The sequence below is a fragment of the Brachypodium distachyon genome, chromosome 3 (genome assembly GCF_000005505.3).
Source record: "Brachypodium distachyon strain Bd21 chromosome 3, Brachypodium_distachyon_v3.0, whole genome shotgun sequence".
NCBI classification, from domain to species: domain Eukaryota; kingdom Viridiplantae; phylum Streptophyta; class Magnoliopsida; order Poales; family Poaceae; genus Brachypodium; species Brachypodium distachyon.
In genome coordinates, this window is record NC_016133.3 from 49,344,367 (window position 1) to 49,357,445 (window position 13,079).

The following is a 13,079-nucleotide window of genomic DNA, read 5'->3' on the forward strand; positions in this document are numbered from 1 at the left end:
TGTGACGCTTTGCCTTGATACCATCGACCGATCCTTTGGCCGTCGACAAGCTAATCGAGAGCGTTGGGTACTATGGATCGACGGACATCACACGAAAGAAATGCTTTGCTGAAGATAAAGGACTTGTCCGTCACAGAGCAATTTGTTTTTTTTTAGCAACTTAAACTTTTATTTAAACCTTAAAAACAAATCACTGATAACAATGTGCAAGATTGCACATTTAGAGAGCTGAGAGCAGCTTTTACATGTCAAAAGAAAGCATTATGCATTATGCCATCACAACTAAATAAGTTGTAAAATTGTAAGCACTTTGAGCCTGCTTATGAGCAACCTTGTTGCTATCTCTGTTAATCTTGAAAATCCTTGCATCACTATCCTGCGTATAGGATATGAACTGATGCAGACTTGGTCTTATCGTCCAATGCCCGGGATGCTTGGAAGGATCTCTTCTTACTGCTGCCTCCGCTAAAACTTGACTATCTGTGAGGAAGTTCGGATGTTGCACCTTCAAAGCAAGACATATTTGAGCGGCAAGTTCGGGAGCTTGAGCTTCCGCCTGCAAAGCAGAACTAGCCATGGAGGTGGCTTCAATAAAAATGGTTTGAATCTAAATCGCACAGAGCAAATTGTTTCTATTACATGAAAAATATAATTTTGTATCCGTAGCATAGAGTTACAGAAAAGTTGTTTGAATCTAAATCGCATATTTTGATATACTTTGGTGATATTTTAATCTTTTTATCATGCCTTGGTTGCTGTTATTGTCATGTCTATGGCGAATCAACATGTCACAAAACACGATGATTCATGCAACATAAGGTTGGACAACCATGAGAACGTACATAGAGCAATAAATTTAAGGGACACAAGGTAAGACAACTATTAGATATAACACATGGCAAAGATACAAATCTGGTAAACTAGTCGGTACAAACACAAAAGACGAGACAACTATGATAAATTAGGCAGGAAATCATGAGACATGACCAGGTCATAAAAAGGCATAAAAATATCACCAACACATATACACATGGATCTATTCTTTAAGACCTCGACACAACAGTTAGTGGTGAAAACAACTCATGATTTGGATGCTAGGCTCAAAGTTATTGCATTTTAATTTTTTTAGAATTGCTAGAAAAACCAAAAAATCCAACGTAGGGGAAGACTCCAGCGCGCACTACAGACATAGGGTACATGGAATTGGGAGTGACCATCGAGAGACTGCCGCCTTCTTCATATGCATCAAGTGTCAGGCGTGAAATGGTTCACTAGAGAACACATGCCACTTTCGAAGTACGTAGGACATGGAAGAGAGGTACCCATTTTTAATAGACAAAAAAGGAATACTATATGTGATTCAGTAAAAAGGAAATTCAACCCTCTCTTATATATTTTTCTCCATTCCAAAATTTTCAAAACCAGAACAAATTTAGTCAACTATTGATTTCGATGGAGTTTAATGTCCAAATTTCCAAGTACTTCCATGAATGTTACAATTCAATTGAACTTTCAGCAAGACCCTTTGCTCTTTGCTCGTGCTACTGCTCATGCATAAGGCAAGGCATGCACTAAAAAAGTAAAAGAAAGAAAGAAAGAAAGAAAGAAAAAGAAAGAACAACCGAGAAGTCTGTTTGGTGCTTGTCCGCCCTGAGCGGATGAAACCGACCGCGCGAGCTTTCTTCCCCCGACTCTGCCTCTCTCCTCTCACTCTCGTTCTCATCTCCTCTAGCATGCCTCCTCCTCCTGACGCATTGCCCGTGGCGTGCTCCCCCGCCCGGGATCCATCAGGAAGGCCATGAGGACGCAGCCACCGCGCCACAAACTCCACCTAAGTGCCGCTATGTACCAACATCATCCCCTCACTGGATCCACACTCGCCGGACTTGATACGAGGGTGCCGATGTCGGAGAGCTACCGGATCCACACTCGCCGCTCTCCTCCCCACGCGCCGGTGTTCCCCCTCCCCTCCCCTGCATCATCTTCGTAAGCGCCGCCGCCTCTACAACCGACTCCGGTCGCCCCGCTGCGTTGGAGAGCCGCGCGAGGTTAGTTTTTTGTTTTTTGCAAAAACAAAATTAGAAGTTAAAAATAAAAGTTGAAAAAACTAAAAGTTTAAAAATTAAAATTTAATAAAAGAAAAGGTCAAAATTTTAAAAATTAAAAGCTGTCCAAAAAAGGCAAAAAAAGAAAATCTTCCGACACTGCCAAGTGGGCCCTCATGCTTGTACTGAACGCCTCTTTCTCGTGCACAAAACGCTCCTCTCCCCACTTTACACATTCCTCGCACCGACATCGAGGCCGGCGACCGGTGGCAGCGCCGCGGGAAGCTTCCGTTGTTCTCTCCCACAAAATCCGGGCTGCAGCACGCAGGGCAGTCTCCTTCTTTGCATCCCCCGGCACCTTGCGGGATCCGTGCTCTGTCGGCAGGTAATAAACCCTAATCCCGCTCTCCCCTAATTGCTTCCCCGCGCAGCCGATCCATTCCCTGCACGCTCGCCGAGATTTACGCCACCGCGTGCGCTGTGCTGCCTCGCCCGCCCGCCCTGTATCGGCCCCGTTGCGCTTCCCATATCAGCGAGCTGCACTGGCGCGCTCCGTTCCTCACCCAGCCAAACTCACCGCTGCCTGCCTGCAAGTGTCGGACACGGGGAGCCACCTCCCTGAACAATTGACGCAAAATAACTGTGTCCCGCAGCTAATTTGGCGGCAACTAACAACCGAACGTGCCCAAGTAAAATGCCTGTAGCTTCTCTGCTTTGATTGCATATCTGATTATCTGTCCTAGAGAAGATCCATCACAATCTACTAGTGTTACCAATGCCGAGCCACTGGCAGTTGCTCCCCCATATGCTTGGAGCAATGGGCTCACTGTCGGATTTCCTTCCAGAAGGCCGTCCTGTGTCTGGAATTACCTGGCCATTGAGATTAGCTGATACTTTGTTGCCTTGGCCAGTTAACACTCACTTCATATAATATAGGAGTAGTTGATTTTATAATTGTGAAGAGTGTCCGGTCAAACTGTTCTCCTTTTTTTTTTCAAACAGCTCAAAGTGTTCTCCTGATTAGAGTTTGTTGCTGCAAGTTATTTGCTTCACGTGATTCAGTAGTTTCTTTTGGTGACAGCGGGTAGTTTTCGTATATAGCATTATATGTTGCACAGGTTTGGAAATGTTAGGAAATTCAGGTCTGAAGGGTTTGGAATCCTGAAACTACGGAACTAACTGTTATTTGCATAATTCTTTGGATACATCGTTGCTCATTGTCTATCCCCACTTCCTGATCTGAACATCGTTCGTTGTTTCCCTCCACAAGTTGTGATACCTGTCTGGCTTCAGAGCATAACTCAGAACACTATGTTAGTACTAATCTTGTCATAATTAAGTAGTGGTATCTAGAAGAATCTAGTTGGCTGTTTGTAGATGGAGCTAGCTTAGTCTAGAAGTATCCAGGGTATGAGTCTTACTAGAGTAAGAGTAGTAGTGTTCAAGTCAGTTTTGGAATAGGTCAAGGAGCAGCTTGTAGTAGTTTCTAGAAGTTACTGACCTAGAAAGCCTATATAAGGATGTATGCCCCCTTGTAAGAAACGAAGCTTGGACTGCATTGAAAGGAACACATATAGCTTCATATCCTGTGTGTGAACATACCAAAGAGTGCTCATCTATTGGAAGGTGAGAGTCCCCCTAGTAGCTACAATTGGTATCAGAGCTTTGCTGTTTTCTATTTCTTTTCAGTTTGCATTTCAGTAATTTTTGTCTCTTAATAAAATAGTATCACCATAGATCTGCTAAAGTGCCACTTCAGACAAATACCTTCTGCCTCGGTAAATTACTGCAAAATGTGCTGCTAAGTTTGCTATTGCGATGGCTGTGAACCTTCTACCTGTTGGCATGGTTGGAAGAATTAGATAAACATGCTTTTTCGTGAAAACGCAAAAGCTTTGCGTCTCGATGCATATATTAAGAAAGAGAGTTGTGTACAAGCCCAACAGGGCAACACCCAGAGAATACAACGCTACACAACTAGGTGCTCGCCGGGAGCAACACTCCAAGCCCAACCGCCCCTGCACGTGCCCAGAGCCTAGCGTCAGCCTTGATCTGGTCAGTGAGGGAGCTGATATTGGGGGTCGCATTGTCAAAGACTGCCGCGTTGCGATGCTTCCAGATCCACCAGGCCGCAAGCATGATGGTCGACGAAGTGCCCTTTCCAGACGCGGAAGGGACGGAGCGGACGGATGCCTGCCACCAATCTGCGAACGAGACACCGGTGGTCGGTGGGGCGCCCGTGGATCGATTCCAAGAGAGAACCTCGTACCAGACTGAGCGGGAGAATGGACAATCGACCAGGAGATGATTCATGGTCTCCATCGACTGGTCGCACAACGAGCATCTCGGGGCGAATTAGATAAACATGCTTAGAATCTTTGTCTTTCTGTTGTCCGGCATCTTCTTTCGAGACATACAGGCCCACCGTCTTCCTTAGCAGAATATCTGTGTAACCCAAAAGCAAGAGTAAACAAGCTTGAACATTTTTTTTATGGTCCACATTTCTGGTGGTGTTTTACCAAGATGGCAAATTCGGTAAGTGTTTTTGCTAATGTGGCTACTCTGAAGTGCTATGGTGCTAGTTTTCTTTTCTTCAGATAATGGCTGGACAGTTTTTTTCTTCTTCTAAAGTTTGGATACCTGGACTCTTTTGATGTATGTGTCGTTGAAACTTTACAGGCTCAGTTGGTGGAGTAGTGAACTGAATTGTATTGTCATCTTCAGGTTCTAGTGCAATGGCCTACGAGATCAGTGAGATCAAAAGTAAAGTTCTATTCTCAAATTAAGACTACTACTTACTTCCAGTTACAAGTAATCACATTAATCTTAGTTCTGAACTTCTGATATTCAGTTTTTAAAAAACGCAACTGTATCCAATTGTCCAGATGGGAAATACCAATACAATGGCAATTGCCAAAGTACTATCACAAACGTGTGCAGTAGTTTTAATGCTTTTCTTTAACAGTTCTATGAAGAGTCAATGGATTTGACCACTGTCAAATGATTATACATACTTCCCTTAAAAAATGAAGGTATTTGAAGAACACAAAGGCACATTTCCAAGTTTTGAATATTTTCTAGGTATACAACTTTACATTGTGGATAAGTATGCACCTGCAAATTGCAGGCAAAAATATATCAGTTTGTGTGTGCAAAAAAGCAACAAATTGCTTGCACATACAAGCTCATGTTTTAGACCATTCACCGTTTCACCGATTGACACATTTTGGACAAAAACAATTGTAGAGTTCACACTATACTATAATATACATGTAGGATTTATCCAGATTCTTGTAAAACTTCAAAGTGTGTTTTCGACCTCATCCCGACATTTTCCACCTTGAGAGTAGGTTGGCATTAAAATAATAATTAAGGCTAGCAATGGTATGAGAGCAATTGCCATCTCTTGCAATGGTAGTATTTGTATAATGGTCCCTTCTTTATTGCAAAACTGAGTACTGTATAATTGTTAGAAAAATATATAATTAAGGCTAGCATAGCAATTGCATGAGAGCAATTGCCATCTCTTGCAATGGTAGTATTTGTAGGATGGTACCTTCTTTATTGCAAAACTGAGTACTGTATAATTGTTAGAAAAATGTCCACAAAACCCTCTGAGCCTGAGGTAAAGCCCACTAAACCCTCTGAACTACTCCCTCCGATTCTAAATTCTTGTCGTTGTTTTAGTGCGAATTTGGACTAAAACAACGACAACAATTTAGAATCGGAGGTAGTACAAAACTGAACATTTATCCTGTATTCTCCTTGAAACCAGATGACTTATCCCGTATGTTGGTTTTAGCGGTGGTTTTGCTATGGTGGACAACATTGTGGCAATTTTTCACTATCAGTTTCAGTATCAGTTTTAGAAGTGGTTTTATATTCAAGTGTTCAATAAGATATTGCCAGCTTTCTTACTAGTACACCCTTGGTTCACACATGTCTGTCAAATTGTATTTATTGAAACTTTCGAACCAAACAGAGAAATCATATGCTTAAAACAACAAAAGAGAAGAAACAATAAGGCACATAAATTTTCTACTCTCAAGCATACATGATCTTTCTTTCTTTTTTGAACTATTTGTGTGCTTCGAAATTTTGTGAAAAATGAGTTCATTGTGGTCTGAGGAGCTAACAAAGCTTGTTTATATGAACCAAATTTATTTACTTTTGAACATGCAAAAAAAAGGGCAAAAATTTGTATGAAATTCACATGTGCACATAATACTGGGTCGTCTATATGCTTGAATTTTAAGAAGCATGAGAAAATTCTTCTTTTTAACCGGCCTCGTGTGAGATGGAGCTCATGCTGAAGTTATCGCTTGCAGAACGGATCTAAAAAAACTATGCTTGCAGTAAAGAAACAATAGGAGTGTCAATATCTAGTATGTGCAATAATAATCAAATTCCAGTTAAAGAAAGTTGGTGTCCTGTTCATATTTTCTGATGTCATGTATTTTCAACTTTTCACATGTAAATTTGAAGTACTAATGATATCAATTCTAATCTCCATATTTCATATAGAAATTGGCATAGGTCTGGTGGGCTTTGGTATGCTATTTTCATTCCTAGGTGTTATCCTTTTCTTCGACAGGGGTTTGCTGGCTTTGGGTAATGTATGACACAAAAATTCACAATACCTTCTGTTGTATTGCTCCTTATCAAATGAGATTGTAATGTCACCTTATTCTTTTACCTTGTTTCTTCCAGATTTTCTTCTTGACTGGAGTGGGCCTATTACTTGGTTGGCAATCTATGTGGCAGCTTTTCACGAAGAAGGCAAACATTAAGGTACTCAACTCTTAGGTGGATATACACTATCCATTTGCTTCTTCAGAGCTTAAAATTTTACTTGGGTAAAATGTGACTTTTCATTTTATTATCTATCGGTTGCTTACTGAAACTAGATTTCTTCTTGAATTTGTATGGTAATGATATATCTTCTCTTACATGGTTTTTATGAACAAGTAGGTAATTACTTAGTTCTTAGGTGAACAGGTGAAGATATATGTTCTGCGTTGTAAATACTAAAAAGTTGTTACTGTGAACCTTGGGATGTACTGCAAAATTGCTACCATTAATAGATTAACCATGGACAACCAGTACAGGACACGTAGAGGATTGATTCCAGGTCACATTGTCTTGGTCATCAATATCCATATACTAAATTTAAATGCCCTTAGCGATAATAAAATACTCCATATCCTCTTCCTCTTCTTTAGTTGTGTTCGTTATTTCTCAGAGAAATGCTGACCATGCTGACATCTCTCCCATTTCCATGTGCTAAAGAAATCATGCTAACTTTTCCGCAGGGATCCGTACCTTTCTTCCTTGGTCTGTTTCTTTTATTTGTCCGATGGCCTGTTGCTGGCATGATCATGGAACTTTATGGATCTTTTGTCCTCTTCAGGTTATTGCCTACATCAACCCAGCTTTATGTAGTATTTCATTTCCTTGTTGATACTGATTTTTGCTTTCATTTTACAGTGGTTATGGGGCTCCTATCCAAGCATTCCTATTTCAGATTCCGATCATTGGATGGATTCTTCAATACCCTTTCCAGGTAATCTTTGTATTTCTCTCATGTAAACGGAATACACTCAAGTACTTAAACTGCTGCTCCTGACACAGTTGTTGCTGTCCTCTATTTGCTATGTTTAATGAGCACGAAATTCTATGGTATTTACTCTAGATTACAGGTATAACTAATGCTTGAACTTTCATCTTATTTCTGTAGCTCTTTGGTTTGAGGCGTAAGCGTGCCTGACGGCTTGTGGAGGCGATAATTACTGTTGATCCATTTCATGGGAGAAATAGCACAATGATGTCCATACTGGCAATTCTTGTAGCCTTGACCTCACGTTAAGATGCTCTCTAACACTCGATGCATCTGCATGCTATGGGCTTTCTAACCTTGACTTGTGCGGTAGTTTAATCTTCAATGTTCATACGTCGACAAAGTAGAGGCTTCAAAAATATGTGGCTGGATTCTGGGTTCTGTCGAGACATGCTGTGGCCTCCTTATGTCTTGTCATCCCATCAAAACTGTGGATCGAAGCTACATACTGTGTTTATTTCTGTTTCTGGATGCAGCTTGTCTAATACCTTTTGACCTTATTATGTGTTCCTAGTGGGTGTGGGTCTCATTTAGATTAGGTTATACTCCAGATTGTTTCTTTATAGTATATCATCCGTCAGCAGGCACTCAGGCAGGGCCCTTCTAATAACTCCTCACCTTCCACCCCTCTCTACCTCTCCTCCAAAAGGCACAAAAGAAAGCAGAAAGCCCGAGGGTTCCCAGAAACAAATATATAGGAAGAAAAGGAAGGAATGACAGAGCCGAGCCATTCCTTCCTGTGTTCTTCTACCGGGAACATTAAACAAGCCTCGCTTTGCAGCACCAGAAAGATTCCTACTCCTTGCTCGCGTCAAATCCCTAGATCCAGATCTCCCGCCCCTCTGCCTTCTGTCTCCGATGTGAACAAACGCTCGCCGCACGCGCAGCAGCTGCATAATCTGATCTCGCAAGTGGTTTCTTTGTGTTCTTCTCGCTGTTGTTTTCCCGGTCGCATTTAACTTTGGTTTGTTTGCGGGTTTACCTAGGGGTGATGCCTGGGCGCAGTGGTTTATCGATCCTTTCCCTGCCTTGTGCTACTGATCCTGGGCCGGGCGGCGATTGGATACTTTTTTTCTTCTTGTCACAGCTTATGCGGGAATCGATCGATAAACCTCTGCATCCGGTTCTCAACTCTCTCGAATTTCTATGCTTCAGGTTGCTGTGGTTGTAGCGCGTGATTTTAATTCTAGATCGGGATTTGATGTTTCATTAAGAATGGATTCCTTTGTCGTGATGCTTGCGTCATGGGCGTTTTGTCGTTTAGTTACTTGGTGTATTCTTTTTTTTGAGTAGGGGGGAGGCTCCCCACCTAAATTTCCATTATGTCGAAGAGAATCCGATGAGTCCGAGTTTGATTAGGAGAACTCATGAATCCGAGTTACATGCGGAGACTAGTTTCGCCAGAGATTTGCGAGTACCTTTTGAGGAGGCTTACGTCGGTATATGGACCAGAGAGTAAGGTCATCTATGATGTTACTTATTACAATACGAGAGCTGAAATGTTGGGCTACGCGAAAGGATGATGGACATGACAGTAGGCCAAATCGGTTGACCCTGTGGAAGGGGACAGGGGGTGCTCCAGAGCTCGGCCGGAGTCGTCGTTGCGATGTGAACATTTAGTTTTTGCTAGATAGCCCTTGACTGGTTGCATTGGAAGAAAAGGTGGCCTGAATCTTCGATCAAGCATGAGCACCGCGGGCATGCAGAATCCTGAATAATGGACTTCTAGAGGAGATTTGCTCTTGTGTTTAGTCTGTTCTGGCAGAGGAGCCATGTGAAGATCTGAACTTTTTTGGGGACAGCAGTTTGCCAAATGATGTCCAGGTGCGTCGCGGGCTGGTTCTGCATCAGAGCTTTGTAGATGCCACGCGAGCTGAAGGGGCGTCCATCGAGCAAGCGCCGAGAATCGGGGCCATTGGAGAGCTGAAAATCCTGCAGCAACATTTGCAATGCTAGCAATTCGGCCTCAGCCGAATTAGTCAGTCTATTACGAAGGCTCATTTGCAGCCCATCTTGTATTATTTCTCGGACTAGGGCATGTGGTTTATTGTGGTGGAGTGGAGAAATTGTGTTGTTCCTGTCTAGTGTGAATTGTGTTCATTGCTTTACAAAGTAATATCTCCGTTTTTAAATGTAAAAGTCCTAATTTTTAAGTCCAATTTTTTGAAGTTTGATCAAATTTGTAGAAAAATGTATCAACAATATCAAATAAGTATATTTGAAAATATATAACATGATAGATCTAAGAAAACTAATTTAAAGTCATAAATGTTGGTGGATTTTCTGTTTAAGTTTGACATAGTACAAAACTAAAACTTCTTACAATTTAAGAACGGAAGGAGTATTACACGGTTCTTCCGTCGACATTGGAACCATTAACGGAAGGGGGATAATCGGACAATCTTTTTTGTTGTCATAATCCCTAGAATAGAATCCAGTTTGTTAGGAGTCATATTCAGAATGTGTTCCGGTGTCCATACTTATTTCCTCAATATTCTTTTGTTTGTTGCATGCTAAATTTGGGTTGAACAGCATGAAGACCTTATTTCAAATATCATCTTTGCACGCGAAAAATTAGAACGAACATTGTATTGCACTTGAACGCAACGACTTGTTTGGAACATAGGAATCTTACGGAATATCCTTTAAATTTCCCATATTCAAACCATGATTATTAGAATTAAAAGTACATCTCTTACTAGTGGTATTTCTTTGGAATCTAAAATTTTGCTAATTTATGATTCTGACTTGATCAGCTTTCCAGATTTTACTCTGTGATGGTTTTTGGAAATCGGAAGACCTTTTTCATTTAATTATCTTGCTGAAGCAGAGAGCCATGCAGTGTCAACTGTTTGACTGTTTGCTTGGTAAGCTACCGAAAACTTGTGTGTATGTTTCAGTTGTATGCCAAGCTAATTACCATAGCAACACATTGTCGGATGTGGCCATGACATGCATGAAATAGTGACATCAGAGGCCGGAAAGCACGATGTAGAGGCCATTTCTCTTTCTTTCGAGGTAGAGGCCATAGGATACCTTTTCCAGCTCTTAACTTCAGACAAGAAATGTAATTACTTGTGATTATACCTGGATAAACCCCGGACCGGACTTGGGTCGGGCTTCATAAAAGCCCGAAGGTCAAGCCTGAAGCCCGAGCCCGGCCCGTCCCGAAACCTCGAGAATAGGCCATTTAAGCATTAAAATAATTATTTTCAGAATAAATAAATGATTTTTATACCTATTTTTACTATAAAAAAATACCCGTTTTTAGTCATTTCGGGCTATCGGGGTGAGCTTGGGACTTAAAAGTGAGGCCCGTGCCCGGCCCGGGACGTCGGGCTTGGGGCCGGGCCAGGCCACCCGTGCCCGGTATACTTGTGATAGACTCCAGGCAGAAATTTGAAATGCCTGGCTTATCTTCATTCCGCAGCCTCAACGCCTATCATCCACGGAGATGTCAAATACGTTTGAAGGGGTGTGATTTCTGAAAGTGCATGTTGCCCCATGTGTGGTTTTGGTAATTAAGGACAATCCCTATGGACTAATGTTTTAGTTGAGATATATTTGAAGAAATGTTTCATAGGCAATGAATGAAGACCACTTGGTTAATTCAATGATAAATGTCATGAAGATAAAGATATACATTGAGTTATTGACAATTGGATGTGTGGTTTTGGTATTCGATGACAATCCTTTCGCATAAGTTGTTTGCATTGAGCTTTAATTCAAAGAATGCTAGTAAGAAAAGTATATTGAATTGAAGACATGAAGTTATTGGACTTCAATGTGTGAATCAAATATGACCAAGAAGAAGAAAATGAGAGAACTTGAAGACATGAAGATGAGCATGTTGGGCTCATGATTTGAGCCATGAAGGATTAAGATATTGCGACAGAGATTAAAGAAGACCAAAGTGATTTCATGGTGAATCCCATGTATGGTCATGAGAGTGCATTTGGTGATTAAGTCTTGAAGCAATGAAGGTTAAGTGAAGAGTTCATTATTGGCTTCGTGATATCATAAAGATGGAGTAAAGCAAAGATAAAGGTTGACCAAGAATAAGTGCAAATATTGGATTCAAGTTGATCAACTCACAAGCGTAATTATGTACCTCATGAGATCTAGTGGTATGGTAAGCATTTGTCAATTGTGCTTTGTGAACTAACCCATAAACTATGTATTTTGTATATCTATATGTGGGTTAGGTGAAACTCATGGGTTTGGATTAAAAAGGAAGATTTCATATAGCCCATGAGAGATGAGATCAAGTGGTGATGATTCATCAAGGTTGAGAAGAGCAAGATCAATAAAAGCAGTCCGAGGATTATATACATGAATCATATGGTAAGCAATTGTATATTGCACTTATGGACTAACCAATATTATGTCTATGTTATTTGGTTGAGGGTTAGGTGATACATATGGGCGAGCTTTGAAGAAACAATCTTATATAGCACATATGGAGACGGTCATCAAGATTGACAAAGGGCAAGCTCAATATAAACATCCGAGAAGATACATGCTTGAAGCTTGCCATCCATTTGGTGATAATGGACATGTGAAGATGAGCTTAAAGTGAAGGTCTCCCACGTTGGAGTATGGGGGAGCGAATTGAGTATCTTCACCAAGTGACCGTGATCAAGTGAAGGATTCCAACTTGAGACGAGCATTGACGCCTGCATCAACCTAAAGTGGATTGTTCAAGGCAAATGTATATTCTAGTTAGGTTCTCCTAGTTTTACGGTCTCAAGGAGTTTGGTGGGAGACCAGTTTATAGGTTCGATAGCCATTCTATCAAGAGGGGTTTTCGGGCGGTAATTTGAGCTCGTCGTGCATAGAGTGCTCAAACCTTTGCATATTTTTCATCATCTCTTTTGGTTGATATTTTCTGGTTTTCTATGTTAAAACGTAGAGCTCGTTGTCTTCTTCGAAACAAGACCAAGTTCATCAAAATCGGAGTTCGTTTGCAAAAGCTATCATCGTTTTCGTGTGTGTGTCCAGTAGCTTCTGGTTTGGTCCGGAATTAATCCCGGAGCCTCCGAGATTGCCTCCGGGTCGCAAAATCTGAGTCTAACGGGCAGATTTTGGGGGCACTATAAATAGGGGTCTTCTTCCCCATTGGGCCTAGGGTTCTTGGAGCCGAAATTTTCCCATCTTTGAGAGCTTTCTCCACCTCCCCAAGCCCCAAATCTTCCATCCATTTGAAGGGAGTTTGTAGATCTATTTGGAGGGTTCATTTGTTGATCTCCTCCTTTGTTCCTCCTCTCCAATTTCTCAAATCCATTTGTTGATTTGGGTGAGATTTGAGAGAGAGGGATTTGAGCATTTTCTTGCTTTGCATTTTGTGCATTGGTTTGAGCTCTCCACCTTGATTAGTTTGAGTGAGAGTCCGTGAGCTTGTTATTCTTGGAGGTTCT

The 13,079-nt window shown here is 41.4% G+C and overlaps 1 protein-coding gene and 1 non-coding gene across 2 annotated transcripts; both read left to right on the forward strand.

Annotated features, from left to right (window-relative positions):
• The first annotated feature begins 2,264 nt into the window (after positions 1–2,264).
• Positions 2,265–8,162, forward strand: LOC100838020 (vesicle transport protein GOT1). Its single transcript, XM_003575258.3, has 7 exons — positions 2,265–2,430; positions 4,725–4,808; positions 6,570–6,661; positions 6,756–6,836; positions 7,358–7,455; positions 7,533–7,608; positions 7,783–8,162. The coding sequence occupies exons 2-7, from the start codon at positions 4,781–4,783 to the stop codon at positions 7,810–7,812; spliced, it is 405 nt and encodes a 134-aa protein (XP_003575306.1). The 5' UTR covers positions 2,265–2,430; positions 4,725–4,780; the 3' UTR covers positions 7,813–8,162.
• Positions 8,163–8,655: 493 nt separating this feature from the next.
• Positions 8,656–8,788, forward strand: MIR162 (microRNA MIR162). Its single transcript, NR_126936.1, has one exon. It is a non-coding gene; the product is annotated as a microRNA MIR162 (primary transcript).
• The last annotated feature ends 4,291 nt before the right edge of the window (positions 8,789–13,079 follow it).